This window comes from Babylonia areolata, chromosome 6 (genome assembly GCF_041734735.1).
Source record: "Babylonia areolata isolate BAREFJ2019XMU chromosome 6, ASM4173473v1, whole genome shotgun sequence".
Lineage (NCBI taxonomy): Eukaryota > Metazoa > Mollusca > Gastropoda > Neogastropoda > Buccinidae > Babylonia > Babylonia areolata.
This window is the reverse complement of record NC_134881.1, coordinates 38,433,410-38,453,409: the sequence shown is the minus strand read 5'-3', so window position 1 is coordinate 38,453,409 and position 20,000 is coordinate 38,433,410. Positions and strand designations below refer to the sequence as shown.

General features: G+C 43.5%; 1 protein-coding gene across 4 annotated transcripts in view; it reads left to right on the top strand.

Annotated features, from left to right (window-relative positions):
• The window catches only part of LOC143282994 (dystrophin-like), a 448,581-nt gene that overhangs the window by 82,557 nt on the left and 346,024 nt on the right, over positions 1 to 20,000 (top strand). For all 4 annotated transcript variants that reach the window (XM_076588970.1, XM_076588967.1, XM_076588968.1 and 1 more), the window contains 10 exons: positions 87 to 300; positions 1,965 to 2,068; positions 3,006 to 3,158; positions 4,400 to 4,561; positions 5,604 to 5,732; positions 8,203 to 8,376; positions 11,868 to 12,023; positions 14,954 to 15,118; positions 15,626 to 15,808; positions 18,519 to 18,668. In XM_076588970.1, coding sequence (XP_076445085.1) covers positions 87 to 300; positions 1,965 to 2,068; positions 3,006 to 3,158; positions 4,400 to 4,561; positions 5,604 to 5,732; positions 8,203 to 8,376; positions 11,868 to 12,023; positions 14,954 to 15,118; positions 15,626 to 15,808; positions 18,519 to 18,668 — 1,590 coding nt within the window. The remainder of the gene's footprint in view (positions 1 to 86; positions 301 to 1,964; positions 2,069 to 3,005; positions 3,159 to 4,399; positions 4,562 to 5,603; positions 5,733 to 8,202; positions 8,377 to 11,867; positions 12,024 to 14,953; positions 15,119 to 15,625; positions 15,809 to 18,518; positions 18,669 to 20,000) is intronic.

Sequence of the window (20,000 nt, the reverse complement as noted above, 5' to 3'; positions counted from 1 at the left end):
GTTGTCACACAGTTTGTGGTTTATTTCCCTCCAAAGACAGGCACTTTTCCCTGGAGTGTTCTGATGTGGCTGTGCTTGTGACTCAGAGCCTGAAGGCGGAGGTGAGCGAGCGAGAAGTGGAGGTGACCCAGATCAACGAGGAGGTGAACGGCATGCTGAAGCGAGCGGGGTCGGGGTCGCTGCAGGAGCTGGCGCGGGCGCTGATGAAGATGATGTCACTGTGGGGGGACGTGGCCCAGCGGGTTGACAGATATGCTGCCCTTTACCTCCGTTCACAGCGCCAGTGGGCAGAGTTCAGTGGTGAGTTCCACTCTCTGTTTCAAGGCCAAAGGGGGTGTCAAAGCATGGGGACAGTTTCGTACATCCTGCGAAACATCTGGGCAGAGTTAGGTGGTAAGTTTCAGTTTCAAGGAGTTGTCGAAGCCTTTGGACTGGTCCTTATGCACTGCATAAAAAAATAAAATAAAAAAAAGGGGGAGGGGGGGGATCAGATGCCTGACCTTTACAGAAACCCAACACGCTGATCAGAGCCATGTGAGCCTACCCTAGGTTTGTATAAATGATTAACATGAAATAAAATAGTTACACAAAATAAATAAATATATATATTAAAATATGATGAAGTGAAAGATACATAGAAGGCAAAAGTTTTAGGCAGGCTCATTTATACGCGCGTGCGCATGCATATGTGTGGTGTGTGTTTGTGGAGTGTGTGGTTGTGTGTGTGTGTTTGGTATTTTTGGTGTTGTGTGTGTGTGTGGTACACATGTGTTTGTGTCTGTGTTTTCTTTGAAGCATTTTCAAGGATGTCTTGGAAATTAAGCTGTACAATCACTTGATTAAATTTGATGGGGATGACAGTTATACGATCCTGTTAGTAATTAGATGACAATGACAGTAACGATTATGACAAAAATGCTGAAAGTGACTGGTGCTGACTAGTACTGACTGGTGCTGACTAGTACTGACTGGTACTGACTAGTACTGACTGGAGCTGACTAGTACTGACTAGTACTGTGACTGGTGCTGACTAGTACTGACTGGTGCTGACTAGTACTGACTAGTACTGTGACTGGTGCTGACTGGTGCTGACTAGTACTGACTAGTACTGTGACTGGTGCTGACTAGTACTGTGACTGGTGCTGACTGGTGCTGACTAGTACTGACTAGTACTGACTGGTGCTGACTAGTACTGACTGGTGCTGACTAGTACTGTGACTGGTGCTGACTAGTACTGACTGGTGCTGACTAGTACTGACTAGTACTGTGACTGGTGCTGACTAGTACTGACTGGTGCTGACTAGTACTGACTAGTACTGTGACTGGTACTGACTGGTGCTGACTGGTACTGACTAGTACTGACTGGTGCTGACTAGTACTGACTGGTACTGACTAGTACTGACTAGTACTGACTGGTACTGACTAGTACTGACTAGTACTGACTGGTACTGACTAGTACTGACTGGTGCTGACTAGTACTGACTGGTACTGACTAGTACTGACTGGTACTGACTAGTACTGACTGGTGCTGACTAGTACTGACTGGTACTGACTAGTACTGACTAGTACATGACTAGACGGCAGTGCTGACTAGTACTGACTGGAGCTGACTAGAACTGACTAGTACTGACTGGTACTGACTAGTACTGACTGGTACTCGACTAGTACTGACCTAGTACTGACCTGGTGCTGACTAGTACTGACTGGTACTGACTGGTGCTGACTAGTACTGACTGGTACTGACTGGTGCTGACTAGTACTGACTGGTGCTGACTAGTACTGACTAGTACTGACTGGTGCTGACTAGTACTGACTGGTACTGACTAGTACTGACTGGTACTGACTAGTACTGACTGGTGCTGACTAGTACTGACTGGTACTGACTGGAGCTGACTAGTACTGACTGGTGCTGACTAGTACTGACTGGAGCTGACTGCTGCTGACTGGAGCTGACTGCTGTGCAGAACTGGTGGAGGGAGAGCAGGAGTTCCTGGAGAACCTGGAGCGCTCCGTGCGTCGTTCCTCTGCCATCAGCTCTGACGCCGAGGACATCTCTGAGGAGCTGAACGTGGGTCACTGACCTTGTTGTTGGTGTTGTTGGCGTTGTTGATGTTGTTATTCTGATGATGTGAAACTAAAAGAACCTAGCTCCTTTATGTTTTTTACAAAACACTCTACCACAGTCTGGTGGTTGTACTGGCTCACTGGCAGCTAGAAATTGGAAGTAATTGGTTGTACCTTATCTTGCCTTCAAGAGTATTTATTGTCAGCACTCTGCTATACATCTTGTTCTGCTTCTTCTCCTTCTTCTTCTTCTTTTTGTTCTTTTTCTTCTTCTTCTCCTTCTTCTTCTTTTTGTTCTTTCTCTTCTTCTTGTTCTTGTTCTTCTTTTTGTTCTTCTTCTATGTCATCATCTTCTTCTACTTCTTTTTATTCTTCTGTGTTTTCTTCTTCCAATTCCACATCATCCAGTTCTACTTCTTCTGCATCATCTCCTTCTTCTCCATCTTCTTCATGTGATTTTTCTTCTTCTTCTTCTTCATATGATTCTTCTTCTTTCTTTTTCTTGTTGTCTTCTTCTTCTTCATGTGATTCTTCTTCGTCTTCTTCAACTCCTCCTCCACCACCTTCTCCCTCTTCTTTATTTGATTCTTTTATGCTTTCTCCTTCTGTGTCTTCTGCTTCTTCTTATCATTATGATAATAATAATAATTATTATTATCATTATTTGTATCATTATTGTCATTGTTATTATAGTTATAGTTATTATCATCATCATCACCATCACCATCAATACTACTACCACTACTAATTATTATTATTATTATTACTGTTGTCATTATTGTAAGTAGTAGTAGTAGTAGTAGTAGTAGTAGTAGTAGTAGTAGTGTTCTTCTTCTTCATCTACTTTTTCTACTTCTTCTTGTTCTTCTTCTCATTACTCTAACTACCGTGAGCAGTGCAGTGAGGGTGCAGCAGAGTGCAGTGTGTGCTGTGTCCCCCAGGAGATGGAGACCCTCCTGCAGACCCATGACGGGGACGTGAGGCTCAGGGTGGAGGACCTGGGGCATCAGCTGACTGACAACTCTGTCATGCCTCACCTGGTGCAACAACACCTCCACACCTTCCTCACCCGCCTCGACACACTGCAGGCACAGGTCAGGGGGCGAGGGGATGGGTGTGCGTGTTTGTGTGTGTGTGTGTGTGTGTGTGTGTGTGTGTGTATGTGTGTGTGTGTGTGTGTGTGTGTGTGCGTTTGTTTGTGTGTGTATGTGTGTCTTTGTGTGTTTGTGTGGAGAATAGAGTAATATGACATTGTGCAGTGTAGCATAGTATGGAGAATACCTTACATAGTATTGTGCAGTGTGGCTTGTGCAGAATACCTTACATAGTATTGTGCAGTGTGGCTTGTGCAGAATACCTTACATAGTATTGTGCAGTGTAGAATAGTGTGGAGAATATAACGTAGTATGGTGCAGTGTAGCATAATATGGAGAATATAACATAGTATTCTGTAGTGTAGCATAGTGTACAGAATATAACATAGTATTGTGCAGTGTAGCATTGTGTACAGAATATAGAATATAAAATAGTATTGTGCAGTGTAGCATTGTGTACAGAATATAACATAGTATGGTGCAGTGTAGCATAGTGTACAGAATATAACATAGTATTGTGCAGTGTAGCATACTGTGGAGAAGTGCTACCTTTGCAGCAGTAGAAGTGGTCACAAAGCCATGAATATGTGTTCACCTGTTCCTACCACACAGGCCCGGGTGCAGTGATCAGATGGTTAGAGCTCTGGATTCTCACCCCGGTTTCCTGAGTTCGATCCCCCTCACATCTGGTTGGTTAAGCATGGAGATTATTCGGATTTCCCAGGTCAACATATGTGCAGTCCTGCTGGTGCCTGAACCCCCTTTGTGTGTTTATGCACACAGATGATCAGATATGCGCATTAAAGAAGATCATGTAATCCATGTCAGCGTTCAGTGTGTTGTAGAAAAAGAACATACCCAGCATGCTGACCACCGAAAATGGAGTATGGCTGCCTACATGGTGGGGAAAATAATAAAACAGCCATTCACAACCATACACGAAAAATGTTACATATCTTTGTGAATGACGAGCGCCCAATGGCAGCCGTCAGTCAGCTGTACCCAGGTAGGCAGCCTGTTGAGCAAATGACTCTGTATTTGTAAAGTGCTGAGAGCTTGGTTCCTGACCGAAGGTGAGTGCTATACAAGTATACACATCATCATCATCACACAGGTGAAGGAGAAGTACCCAGGTAGGCATCCTGTTGTGCAAATGACTCTGTGTTTGTAAAGCACTTAGAGCTTGGCATTTGACTGAAGGTGAGTGCTGTACACGTATCCACATGATCCTCATCACACAGGCGAAAGAGAAGATGCGCAGTCTGGAGGAGTCAGTGCAGCAGGCTCAACGGGTGGAGCAGCAGATGCTGACCATGACGCAGTGGATGGGAGACATGGGCCACCACCTCCAGTCACGCCTTGATGCAGACCTCCTGGCCGGGGACCTGCCGCATGAACAGGAGGTCAGGGGTTCGAATCTGGATGCGTCTGGTGGGAGATGTGTGGATGTGTGTGCACATACACGTATCAACGCATGCATGCATGCAAGTATATGCACATGTGTATAGACACACACACACACACACACACACACACACACACACACACACACATGTCATTAAACATTAAACTCAAGGAGACAAGTACACTCATGCATGCAGAATGAATCTGTGTGCACATGTGTGTGTACTCGTATGTATGTGTTTATGAATGGATTTATTCTGCAATTGGTTTATGAAAATGGATATCAGCAATTTCCATAATTATATATAACTGTACATTTGTGTTGACATGATGACAGACAGTGACTTGTAACAGTAAGTATGCATGGCTGTGTGAACACACAGTAACAGATTGTAAATAAGATACTTTTTGTTTCACTGCCCCAAAAATTTGGAACTGGCTGCCATCCAGTAGATCTTGAATGTTTGTCTGGACGTTAGTCCTTCGGATGAGACAATAAACCAGGGTCCCATGTGCAGCATGCACTTAGTGCTTATAAAAGAACACATGGCAACAAAAGGTTTGTCCCTGGCAAAAATCTGTATGAAAATCCACTTTGATTGATAGGAAAACAGAAACACCTTGCAGGCAGAAAAAAAAAGTGGTGGCGATCTGATAGAAGTGATGTGCTCTCACTGGGAAGAGCAGCCAAACGTCACAGACAAAAATCTGTTGTGGCAAAAGAACAATGCAATGAATACAGTTCAATACAGTCTGTGGAATACTTCAACTCTGTCATTCGAATTTAAAATCAGTCTCAAGACAAATTTATTTTGCCAAGCATTCCCTGTTACAGGCTCTCTGTGTGTGTGTGTGTGTGTGTGTGTGTGTGTGTGTGTGTGTGTGTGTGTGTGTGTGTGTGTGTGTGTATGGCTGTTTGTGAGTGTGTGTGGTGTTTGTGCAGAAATTGTATGTGCCACTGTGTTGCATTTCGCAAGATAAGAATGTTTCTTTATTATCGTGGTGATGATGATGATGATTATAACTAACGGTGATCGACAGTCGCTGGATGAGGAATTTGGCCAGCAGGAGGCACTGCTGGCAGAGCTGGAAGGTCATGTGATGCAGTACCGTCAGCAGGGCAAGATGGAGGCAGCTGCCCGCTTGGAACAGCAAACACAGCTTCTGAAGGTTGTCTTCTGTGTGGGTGTGTCTGGGGGGTTTGTAGGGGGTGGAGATGGGTGGTGTGTGTGTGGCGTGTGTGTGTGTGTATCAGTATAAGTATCAGAAGCTCAAGGAGGTATCACTACATTCGGACAAATCCATATAAGCTACACCACATCTGCCAAGCAGATGCCTGACCAGCAGCATAACCCAACGCGCTTAGTCAGGCCTTGAAAAAAAAAAAACAGAACAAAAAAACAAATGAACAAACAAACAAAATAAATTAATAAATAAATTAATAAAATAAAAAAGAAATAAGTAAATAAATAAATAAATTATAGATAAATACATAAAAGAGAACTACTAATAATAATGATAATATTTATAAGGTGCAAAAACTTGATGAAGTCAGCAACAACAACAACAACAACAAAAAACTCACAAATAAAAGAAAAGAAAAGAAATAAATAAAAAAGACAACAACGATGATAAATAAGCAAATAAATGTAAAACATGCTGACACACATTCACACATACACACACATATGCATAACAGATATGCAACAAACATGCAGTTTCACAGATATGAAAGCACAATCAAATACACATAAATGTACATGAGCCCCAACACACACACATTACCCTGCACCCCCCCTAACCCCCCTCCTCCACACACTCATTTCTAGGCTACGTATCACAGCTTCCACGGCACACACACACACACACACACACACACAGAGGCACACTTACTTGTACAAGCACAGGCTACAGCTGTCCCATAAAGTTGACGCATAATCGATTACTGGCAGAATATGTGCACAGAAGAAAAGCTTTCGTGAATGGACATTAAGGATCTTTTTGATTTTTGCTAGTTGAAGTATTCTATTTGAGAGACGTTTACTTAAGTACTTCATATGACCAGTCCAAGGTAGATCTTTATCAATAATGACACCCAGAATTTTATGTGAACCAACCTCTTCAATTTTATTGACGCCTAGGAATAGTGGTTTGAAGTTATGTTTCATTTTTTGTCGTTTTTCTCATGCACATACATACATGCACTTCATTTTCTGAGCATTCAAGGACATGTGATTCAAGTGTGTCCAGTCATTAAGTTTCTGAATATCATCTTGGAGCTCATTAGTTAGTTTACTGGTGTCTGAATTGCTTGAATGTAAGGATGTGTCATCTGCAAACATTTCACATTTACATTTCATATAACAAGGTAAGTCATTAACATAAGTGGAGAATAAAATTGGCCCTAAGATGGATCCCTGTGGTACTCCATGTTTAATAGATATAAAATTTAAGGTTTGATTATTTATTGTTATTAACTGCTTCCTATCAGAAAGAAAAGATTGTATAAGGTGGATATACTCTGGTGGTAATTTATAAGCTTCTAATTTATGTAGTAACAAGGAGTGATTGATTACATCAAAAGCTTTTTCAAAATCTATGAAAAGGAGACCTGTGAATTTATTTTCATTTATGTTATGTAGAAGACTGTCAGTGAGTTGTATGAGGGCGAGCACGCGCGTGTGCGCGCGCGCGTGCGCGTGTGTATGCTGGGTATGTTTGTGTTTCCATTACCCATCGGACAGTGACTTGGATCTTTAATGTGCACATCTAATGTTTTGTCTGCATATACACCGGAAGGGTGGTCCAAGCATGAGCAGGTTTGCACATGTGTTGACATTTCAGATTGGAGAAATCTCCACCCCTTAATCTGCCAGGTGCAGCAACTGGGATTTGAACCCAGAACTTGTAGATTGAAAAGCCAGTGCTCTAACCACTCAGCTGTGGTGGCCGTCATCAATGTAGGATGAAGGGCATGAGGCTAGCGACCAGCCTTCCGAAAAAAAACCCATGTGGAACCAAAAATCCCATCCTGTTGTGGAAAAGACCAACAGCACCATTCCTTCAGTGCATAGCCATCTGGTTGATGCATACAGTAGAAGTTTTGTTGATTCAGAATCAGAAAAGTTTCAACTCACCTGTATGGTTTGGTGATCTCTCCCCGCCTGTAGCCGCCTGTGGCCAGTGAACTTTGACCCAGCAGTGACTGTGTTCAGTCCCAGCCTGTCCAGCCCATGACTGTCCTATGTCAGGTTTGCTGAGGAAGGTGCTGAAAGACCACTGAAATATTCCACTAGTTGAAACGTTTTTGATTCGGAGTCAAGAAAGCTTCTGCCACAATTATTTTATTATTATTTTTTTTTTACAGTTGTTTATTTTGTTTAATGATTTCATTCCATGTTGTGTTACTTAATGTTTTACACAGACCAGGACAGACTCTTCAAGGCCTGGCCATCGTGTTGGATTAATGCCAGTGTCAGGCATCTGTATCGATTTATTGATTTTTTTTTCAGCAGATACGGTGTAGCGTATATGGATCAGTCCGCACGCTGTAACACCTCCTTGAAACTGAAACTGAAACTGAAACTACAATTCTGAGTCAAGAAACACTTCCACAGTAAATGTGGTTCTTGTGTCGCAGAAGCACTTTGCGGAGGTGGTGGTGAAGTTCCATAAGTTCCAGCGGCCTGCAGAGTTTGAGCCGAAGCTGAGCCACGTGAAGCGGGAGCTGGACTCCATCCAGGAGCGGATCCACCTGCTGGAGATCCCCTCCGACAACCCCTCCCAAATCCAGGAGAGACACGACACCTGCATGGTATGCACCTGTGGGCACCTGGCAGCATGTACACAGTATTGTTGTTGCTTCTTCTTCATTTGTAGACTGCTGCTCCCATGTTCACTCATGTACACAAGTTGGCATTTACGTGTATGACTGTTTTTACCCCCCGCCATGTAGGCAGCCATACTCCGTTTTCATGGGGAGGGCAGGGGTGGGAGGGGTGCATGCCGGGTATATTATTGTTTTCATAACCCATTGAGCACTGATATGCATACATGATCTTTAATGTGTGTATTTGATATTCTGCATGTGTACACACACAAAGGGGTTCAGGCACTACCAGGTCTGCACATCTGCTGACATGGGAGATCAGGAAAATCTCTCCACCCTTTACCCACCAGGTGCCATGACATGGGAGATCAGGAAAATCTCTCCACCCTTTACCCACCAGTGCCATGACATGGAAGATCAGGAAAATCTCTCCACCCTTTACCCACCAGGTGCCATGACATGGGAGATCAGGAAAATCTCTCCACCCTTTACCCACCAGGTGCCATGACATGGGAGATCAGGAAAATCTCTCCACCCTTTACCCACCAGGTGCCATGACATAGGAGATCAGGAAAATCTCTCCACCCTTTACCCACCAGGTGCCATGACATGGGAGATCAGGAAAATCTCTCCACCCTTTACCCACCAGGTGCCATGACATGGGAGATCAGGAAAATCTCTCCACCCTTTACCCACCAGGTGCCATGACATAGGAGATCAGGAAAATCTCTCCACCCTTTACCCACCAGGTGCCATGACATAGGAGATCAGGAAAATCTCTCCACCCTTTACCCACCAGCAGGTGCCATGACTTGGGAGATCAGGAAAATCTCTCCACCCTTTACCCACCAGGTGCCATGACATGGGAGATCAGGAAAATCTCTCCACCCTTTACCCACCAGGTGCCATGACATGGGAGATCAGGAAAATCTCTCCACCCTTTACCCACCAGGTGCCATGACGTAGGAGATCAGGAAAATCTCTCCACCCTTTACCCACCAGGTGCCATGACATGGGAGATCAGGAAAATCTCTCCACCCTTTACCCACCAGGTGCCATGACTTGGACCCTCAGATTGAAAGTCCAACGCTTTAACCACTCGGCTGTTTCAGCTGTCAGTTGTTGCTGTTATTGTTATTTATGATGATGATGTGTTTGGTTGATGATGATGGTGATGATGATGATGATGGTGGTGGTGCTGGTAGTGATGATAGTGTATGTTGTACCAATATTACCTTAATTTTTCGGTCAGTGAGGCTCTCCTATATATACCATGCATTCCCTAAATTAAAAGAATTTTTTTTTTTTTTAATCCAAGAATAAGGTGCGCTTGTGTATTAGGTACAGTCAAGTTATAACTGACATGGTGAAACTCAACAGTAATTTGGGAAGTTTTGTGTTGTGTTGTATTGTTTTACTTTTTGTCACAACAGATTTCTCTGTGTGAAAACTGGGCCGCTCTTCATGGGGAGAGTGTGTCGCCACAGTGCAGTGCCACCCATACTTTTTCTGTCTGTCTGTGGAGTGCCACCCATACTTTTTCTTTCTCTTTCTTTCTGCCTGTGGAGTGCCACCCATACTTTTTCTTTCTGTCTGTGGAGTGCCACCCATACTTTTTCTTTCTTTCTGTCTGTGGAGTGCCACCCATACTTTTTCTTTCTGTCTGTGGAGTGCCACCCATACTTTTTCTTTCTGTCTGTGGAGTGCCACCCATACTTTTTCTTTCTGTCTGTGGAGTGTCACCCATACTTTTTCTTTCTGTCTGTGGAGTGCCACCCATACTTTTTCTTTCTGTCTGTGGAGTGCCACCCATACTTTTTCTTTCTCTTTCTTTCTGTCTGTGGAGTGTCACCCATACTTTTTCTTTCTGTCTGTGGAGTGTCACCCATACTTTTTCTTTCTGTCTGTGGAGTGCCACCCATACTTTTTCTTTCTCTTTCTTTCTGTCTGTGGAGTGTCACCCATACTTTTTCTTTCTGTCTGTGGAGTGCCATGGAGTGCCACCCATACTTTTTCTTTCTGTCTGTGGAGTGTCACCCATACTTTTTCTTTCTGTCTGTGGAGTGTCACCCATACTTTTTCTTTCTGTCTGTGGAGTGTCACCCATACTTTTTCTTTCTGTCTGTGGAGTGCCACCCATACTTTTTCTTTCTGTCTGTGGAGTGCCACCCATACTTTTTCTTTCTCTTTCTTTCTGTCTGTGGAGTGCCACCCATACTTTTTCTTTCTCTTTCTTTCTGTCTGTGGAGTGCCACCCATACTTTTTCTTTCTGTCTGTGGAGTGCCACCCATACTTTTTCTGTCTGTGGAGTGCCACCCATACTTTTTCTGTCTGTGGAGTGTCACCCATACTTTTTCTTTCTGTCTGTGGAGTGCCACCCATACTTTTTCTTTCTGTCTGTGGAGTGCCACCCATACTTTTTCTTTCTCTTTCTTTCTGTCTGTTATTGTATTTGTTTCACTTGTCAATGTGGACGTTTCTACAGAATGTTGCCAGGGACAGTAACTCTTTTATTGCCATGCGTTCCTTTTGTGCATGTTGCACATGACTTATGTGCTCCCATGTCGTTGGAGGTATGAGGCAGTCAAGGCGTTCCTTACTCTGCGGTCATCTGCCTGTTTGCTGATGTCACCCCATCATCTGTCAACAAGTCAGAGGTCTGTCTCCATTGTACAGTGGACCTTGGTTTATCATCTCATCCAAAAGACTAGCATCCAGACTACCACTCATGGTCTGGTGGAGGAGGTGGGGAGTGGGGAGTGAAAATCATGGTTAGGATACACCCGTAGACAAGTAGAAACATTGTGTGTTACAGACATACTGCAAGTAGAAATGCTGTTTGTTGCAGATTAACTGCAGGTAGAAATGCTGTGTGTTGCAGACATACTGCAGGTAGAAATGCTGTTTGTTGCAGATTTACTGCAAGTAGAAATGCTGTGTGTTGCAGACATACTGCAGGTAGAAATGCTGTGTGTTGCAGACATACTGCAGGTAGAAATGCTGTGTGTTGCAGATTTACTGCAAGTAGAAATTCTGTGTGTTGCAGACATACTGCAGGTAGAAATGCTGTGTGTTGCAGATTTACTGCAAGTAGAAATGCTGTGTGTTGCAGACATACTGCAGGTAGAAATGCTGTGTGTTGCAGACATACTGCAGGTAGAAATACTGTGTGTTGCAGATTTACTGCAGGTAGAAATGCTGTGTGTTGCAGACATACTGCAGGAAGAAATACTGTGTGTTGCAGATTTACTGCAGGTAGAAATGCTGTGTGTTGCAGACATACTGCAGGTAGAAATGCTGTGTGTTGCAGACATACTGCAGGTAGAAATGCTGTGTGTTGCAGACATACTGCAGGTAGAAATGCTGTGTGTTGCAGACATACTGCAGGTAGAAATAATGTGTGTTGCAGACATACTGCAGGTAGAAATACTGTGTGTTGCAAATTTACTTCAGGTAGAAATGCTGTGTGTTGCAGACTTATTACAAGACAATGAGTGACCTGAAGCCGGAGGTGGAGTACGTGATCAAGACAGGCAGACAGGTGGTGGAGCGCCAACAGGTGGACTTCCCTGACAAACTGAACCAGCAGCTGGATGCCATTAAACAGCTGTACAACGACCTGGGGGCACAGGTATGATGCTGACACTGTACGACACTCACAGTTAAACTGAAGCGATTGAATGGCTGTGTAATGACCTGGGGCCACAGGTGTAGCTGAGTGACACTGTCACAGTCACTCTGGACAATATTAATAAAGTCAGGCTAGCATTAATACTGACATTGATGCCGACATAATTACATCTGTTTCCTGCTACAAGAGTGATGTCAGCGACAGTGACTTCACCACCAGCACCCCAGTCATCATTGTCATCACCACTGTCATCTTGGTCACTGTCAGCATCATCATCATTTTTATTTTCACCATCATTGTTGCCATCATCATTGTCATAAGTCATAATCATCACCATTATCCACCTCCTCCTCCTCACCATCATCATCACTTACTATCCTCCTTATCACCATCATCAAGATTATCATCACTATCATCATCACCATTATCATAACCATTATCGTCATCATCATCATCACCACCACCCTCACAATCATCACCAATGACTTCCTCTTCATGGTCATTTCACATCATTATCATGATGATGTTGAGCAGGTGATGCATGATCATCACAGTAATGACAAACATAACGGTGATAACATCATTACCTATCATAGTGATGACAAACATAACAGTGATAACATCATTACCCATCACAGTGATGACAAACATAACAGTGATAACATCATTACCCATCACAGTGATGACAAACATAACGGTGATAACATCATTACCCATCACAGTGATGACAAACATAATGGTGATAACATCATTACCCATCACAGTTATGGCAAACATAACAGTGATAACATCATTACCCATCACAGTGATGACAAACATAATGGTGATAACATCATTACCCATCACAGTGATGACAAACATAACAGTGATAACATCATTACCCATTACAGTTATGGCAAACATAACAGTGATAACATCATTACCCATCACAGTGATGACAAACATAACAGTGATAACATCATTACCCATCACAGTGATGACAAACATAACGGTGATAACATCATTACCCATCACAGTTATGGCAAACATAACGGTGATAACATCATTACCCATCACAGTTATGGCAAACATAACGGTGATAACATCATTACCCATCACAGTGATGACAAACATAACGGTGATAACATCATTACCCATCACAGTGATGACGAACATAACAGTGATAACATCATTACCCATCACAGTGATGACGAACATAACAGTGATAACATCATTACCCATCACAGTGATGACAGTGTTACCCATCACAGTGATGACAAACATAATAGTGATAACATCATTACCCATCACAGTGATGACAAACATAACAGTGATAACATCATTACCCATCATAGTGATGACAAACATAATGGTGATAACATCATTACCATCACAGTTATGGCAAACATAACGGTGATAACATCATTACCCATCACAGTGATGACAAACATAACAGTGATAACATAATTACCCATCACAGTGATGACAAACATAACGGTGATAACATCATTACCCATTACAGTTATGGCAAACATAACAGTAATAACATCATTACCAATCACAGTGATGACAAACATAACAGTGATAACATCATTACCCATCACAGTGATGACAAATATAACAGTGATAACATCATTACCCATCACAGTGATGACAAACATAAAGGTGATAACATCATTACCCATCACAGTGATGACAAATATAACAGTGATAACATCATTACCCATCACAGTGATGTCAAACATAACGGTGATAACATCATTACCCATCACAGTTATGGCAAACATAACAGTGATAACATCATTACCCATCACAGTGATGACAAACATAACAGTGATAACATCATTACCCATCACAGTGATGACAAACATAACAGTGATAACATCATTACCCATCACAGTGATGACAAACATAACAGTGATAACATCATTACCCATCACAGTGATGACAAACATAAAGGTGATAACATCATTACCCATCACAGTTATGGCAAACATAACGGTGATAACATTATTACCCATCACAGTGATGACAAACATAACAGTGATAACATCATTACTGATCACAGTGATGACAAACATAAAGGTGATAACATCATTACCCATCACAGTGATGACAAACATAACAGTGATAACATCATTACCCATCACAGTGATGACAAACATAACAGTGATAACATCATTACCCATCACAGTGATGACAAACATAACGGTGATAACATCATTACCCATTACAGTTATGGCAAACATAACAGTGATAACATCATTATCCATCACAGTGATGACAAACATAACAGTGATAACATCATTACCCATCACAGTGATGACAAACATAACAGTGATAACATCATTACCCATCACAGTGATGACAAACATAACAGTGATAACATCATTACCCATCACAGTGATGACAGTTTTACCCATCGCAGTGATGACAAACATAACAGTGATAACATCATTACCCATCACAGTTATGGCAAACATAATGGTGATAACATCATTACCATCACAGTGATGACAAACATAACAGTGATAACATCATTACCCATCACAGTGATGACAAACATAACAGTGCTAACATAATTTACCCATCACAGTGATGACAATGTTACCCATCACAGTGATGACAAACATAACGGTGATAACATCATTACCCATCACAGTGATGACAAACATAACAGTGATAACATCATTACCCATCACAGTGATGACGAACATAACAGTGATAACATCATTACCCATCACAGTGATGACAAACATAACAGTGATAACATCATTACTGATCACAGTGATGACAAACATAATGGTGATAACATCATTACCCATCACAGTTATGGCAAACATAACAGTGATCACATCATTACCCATCACAGTGATGACAAACATAATGGTGATAACATCAGTACGCATCACAGTGATGACAAACATAACGGTGACAGTGATGACCCACAGGTGACGCAGCACAAGACAGACCTGGAGAAAGGCCTGAAGCTGGCGCGGAGGCTGCACAAGGAAATGTCCCAGGTGACCGACTTCATCACCGACACCAACGCTCAGCTCTCACAGCGCCAAGCCTCTCGCACACGCAACGTTGATGACGACATCGTTCACGTCAAGGTGAGTGTCTGGTGAACAGATGACATCGTTCATGTCAAGGTGAGTGTCCAGTGAACAGATGGTATTGTTCACATCAAGGTGATTGTCCAATGAACAGATGACATCGTTCATGTCAAGGTGAGTGTCCAGTGAACAGATGGTATTGTTCACATCAAGGTGATTGTCCAATGAACAGATGACATCATTCACGTCAAGGTGAGTGTCCAGTGAACAGATGGTATTGTTCACATCAAGGTGAGTGTCCAGTGAACAGATGACATCGTTCATGTCAAGGTGAGTGTCCAGTGAACAGATGGTATTGTTCACATCAAGGTGAGTGTCCAGTGAACAGATGGTATTGTTCACATCAAGGTGAGTGTCCAGTGAACAGATGGTATTGTTCACATCAAGGTGATTGTCCAGTGAACAGATGACATCGTTCATGTCAAGGTGAGTGTCCAGTGAACATATACCACCCATGCCATGAACCACACACATGTCTGGATTGTTGCCCCTGGCTGTGTGCAGATGGTGCAGGAGGAGATGAAGTCCAGGGAGCCGTGCCTGCCCATGATGTCTGAGTGGATCCAGCAGATCCAGGCCCTGGCAGAGGAGGCGGACATGTCGGAGTGCCGGCACCAGGTGTACACCATCAACCAGGACTGGACACAGCTCTTCCTGCGAGTGGCTGACCTCAAGGAGTCCCTGCAGGTCTGTCTTTGCTAGTGGGCAGTTTGTTGGGGCAAGTCAGACACTGATGCTTCTTTGTTACGACTTTCAGTTTCAGTTTCAGATCCAGTTTCTCAAGGAGGCATTACTGCATTTAGACAAATCCATATGCGCCACACCACATCTGTTAGGCAAATTCCTGACCAGCAGCATAATCAAGCAGAATTGCCTTGCTTCTCTTGTTTTTTTGTTTTTATTTTATTCTATTTAAATGCCTATGCCTTTCATTTTATTCTGTTTAAATTCATGTAGTTGTTTATCTATTTGTATTTTTTATTTCTTAATTTTTTCTTTTTTGTCACAACAGATTTCTCTGTGTGAAAACAGGCTGCTCTCCCCAGGGAGAGTGTGTCACTGCACTGAGAGCGCCACCCATTTTTTTGTATTTTTTCCTGCGAGCAGTTTTATTTGTTTTTCCTATCGAAGTGGATTTTTCTACAGAATTATGCCAGGAACAACCCTTTGTTGCTGTGGGTTCTTTTCCGTGCACTAAGTGCATGCTGCACACGGGACCTCAGTTTATCATCTCATCCGAATAACTTGTTTGTTTGCTTATTTATTTTGTTTCATTTTAGTTTAATGTTTTATAAGTACCTGTGTGTGTGGTTCGTCCGTTGGGATCGACGAGGACCATCTAGTCATCCTGGGGGTGGGTGGGTTGGGCTCTGTGGGTGCGCAGATGACTGGTCAGGCCAATCCGTGCCCAGAAGGTTCTGACGCAGTGTGGACAGGGGATGGTGGCGGTTGTCGGGGACTTGCTGGCACTGCTTTTCCTGGCCTGTCTGCGTTGCTCTGCTGCAGCGATTCTGTTGGCCTCACAGGATTTGGCGCCTTTGTGGACAGCTGAACGCTACTTTGGTCTGTCCATTGCATTCAGCTCCCATGTGTCTTGGCTGATGTTGAAAGCCAAAGGCCGATAAGTACCTATAGTAGGCTCAGACACAGAGAGTGTAGAAAGGAAAACTCAGAGAGATGCTTGTGTAGCGTTCCAAGGCCAAGATACGGAGGAGAAAGGCCCAAAGCCAGACAGACAGACTTCACCTGTGTGCCGTGTGGGAGGGACTGTCAGTCCCATACTGGTCTGGTCAGCCACACCTGACACTGTATCAATATCCCTATCTTCTGGAAATTCTGTGCTGATTTACTCTTCACTATTGCTCTCTTTGTTTTCTGTCTTTTTTCTCTTCTTTTTATCACCTCTTTCCTTTTTTGGGGAGGTGGGGGTGGGGAAGGGGGTTGTGGAGTGGGGGGTTTGGGGGGGCCTTGGGTGTGGGCCTTGCTGGTCCATTCATCTGTTTTGTTTTTTTTTTACTAGAAAGCCTTGAATATTTTTTGTCTTTTCTTGGACATGATGATTTGACATTCTTACTGTGTTGTGTACTTTCTTGCACAATGTGAGGTGCCTGTTATTTTTTTTGTGTTTTTTTTTTTTTTTTTTTTTTTTGCTGCCCCATCATCTGCACCGTTTCAGTGGCATTACTCCCACACCGCTCATTTAGATTCCCCCATACATGGCCACATCCGGGTTCGTCCATCGCAGTCCCAGCATCGGCAGTCCACAGGGAACCATCGATGTTAGGTTGCCAGGAGGCCACACACCAGAAGAGACCCTGCACTGCTGCTGTCACTTTGGTGGTGTTCAGTGGTGCCTGTTCTGTTTTAATGTACTTAGGACACCTACTAAGCCCCCTACTAATGACGATAATGGCTTAGTCGCGGAGCCAGACTGAGTGAGCGTCCCTCCCAGAGTGGAGACCGCCACCATGTCTCTCAAACAACAGCCCCCCATGAATCTGCCGACACTGAAGACCTTGAAAAGACTCACCCCAAGCACGGAAGTGGAGGGGTATCGAAACTGAGGTCACCATGAGAGCAGGGCATGAAAGGCCACAGACTTTGAGACTATTTTGTTTATATTGATGACGATGAAGGAGGAGGAGGATGACGATGATGATGACGATGTTGCTATGGAGGTCCATTTTGGTTTGGGACTGCGTGACAAGGGTGTACTCTACGCTTCCTGTCATAATGATATCCCGGCGTTAACCAGGCCCGAGAGATACAGACACTTGCAGTGTCGGTCAGGTAATTAGAGCAACACACCCAAAGACGCATCCTTGAAGTGGATGACACTCGAATGTGTGGTCCCAGTCTCCCCATTTAAGCCCACAGCATACTCAATTCTGGGTAGGAGCCGGCCACAGGCCGAAAAACCCATCATTTCTTTTGGTTTGTATGCCTGTTATGATCTGATTTTGTGTATCATGTATGATTATGTTGATGTTCAAGTCAGTTTTTTTTTTATCCTCTGCCATTTGGGGGGTGTGCATACTGGCTATATTTGTTCTCTATAAACTATTGCATACTGACATTGATTACAGGTTCTTTTATGTATACATTTAATCTTCTGCATGTGTATACACATGAAGGGGGTTCAGGCACATCTCTTGACCAGGGAAATCAGGATCTGATCCCAGGACCCTGGAATTGAAAGTTGAGTGCTATAACCACTTGACTGTCTTGTCCATCAACAGTATATTCTGTGTATTTTGTGTGTGCGTGTGTTTGCCAGGTCCCTAGGATTGAAAGTCTAGTGCTCTGACCACTTGGTTGTCATCTTGGTGAACTGAACAGTAAGTTTGATGTGTGTGGGTGTGTGTGTCTGTGTGTCTGTGTGTGTGTGTGTGTGCAGGAGGAATGTCGCAGCCTGGACAGTCAGTTCATTGAGTTCCAGTCTCAGATCCTGCGAGTGAAGGAGTGGCTGGGGCAGACCGAGAACACACTGACCTCGCACTGCGGCCAGTCCTCACTGCCTGCCAACCCTCACAGCGAGACTGTCAAGGTGTGTGTGTGTGTGTGTGTGCGGCTCTGTGTGTGTGTGTTGTGTGTGTGGCTGTGTGTGTGTGTGTGTGTGTGTGTGTGTGTGTGTGTGTGTTGGCTGTGTTAGTGTTGTGATGATCAGTGTATGGCTGTGTTAGTGTTGTGATGATGGTCAGTGTGTGGCTGTGTTAGTGTTGTGATGATGATCAGTGTGTGGCTGTGTTAGTGTTGTGATGATGATCAGTGTGTGGCTGTGTTGTGATGATGATCAGTGTATGGCCGTGTTAGTGTTGTGATGATGATCAGTGTGTGGCTGTGTTGTGATGATCAGTGTGTGGCTGTGTTAGTGTTGTGATGATGATCAGTGTGTGGTTGTGTTGTGATGATCAGTGTGTGACTGTGTTAGTGTTGTGATGATGATGAGTGTGTGGCTGTGTTAGTGTTGAAATGATGATGAGTGTGTCGCTGTGTTGTGATGATGAGTGTGTGTTAGTGTTGTGATGATGATCAGTGTGTGTTAGTGTTGTGATGATGATCAGTGTGTGGCTGTGTTAGTGTTGTGATGATGATCAGTGTGTGGCTGTGTTAGTGTTGTGATGATGATCAGTGTGTGGCTGTGTTGTGATGATGATCAGTGTGTGGCTGTGTTGTGATGATGATCAGTGTGTGACTGTGTTAGTGTTGTGATGATCAGTGTATGGCTGTGTTAGTGTTGTGATGATCAGTGTGGCTGTGTTAGTGTTGTGATGATGATCAGTGTGTGGCTGTGTTAGTGTTGTGATAATCAGTGTATGGCTGTGTTAGTGTTGTGATGATCAGTGTGTGGCTGTGTTGTGATGATCAGTGTGTGGCTGTGTTAGTGTTGTGATGATGATCAGTGTGTGGCTGTGTTAGTGCTGTGATGATCAGTATGTGCTTGTGTTAGTGTTGTGATGATGATCAGTGTGTGGCTGTGTTAGTATTGTGATAATCAGTGTATGGCTGTGTTAGTGTTGTGATGATCAGTGTGTGGCTGTGTTGTGATGATCAGTGTGTGGCTGTGTTGTGATGATCAGTGTGTGGCTGTGTTAGTGTTGTGATGATGATCAGTGTGTGGCTGTATTAGTGTTGTGATGATGATCAGTGTGTGGCTGTGTTAGTCTTGTGATGATAAGTGTGTGGCTGTGTTAGTGTTGTGATGATGATCAGTGTGTGGCTGTGGTAGTGTTGTGATGATGATCAGTGTGTGGCTGTGTTGTGATGATCAGTGTGTGGCTGTGTTAGTGTTGTGATGATGATCAGTGTGTGACTGTGTTAGTGTTGTGATGATCAGTGTGTGACTGTGTTAGTGTTGTGATGATCAGTGTGTGACTGT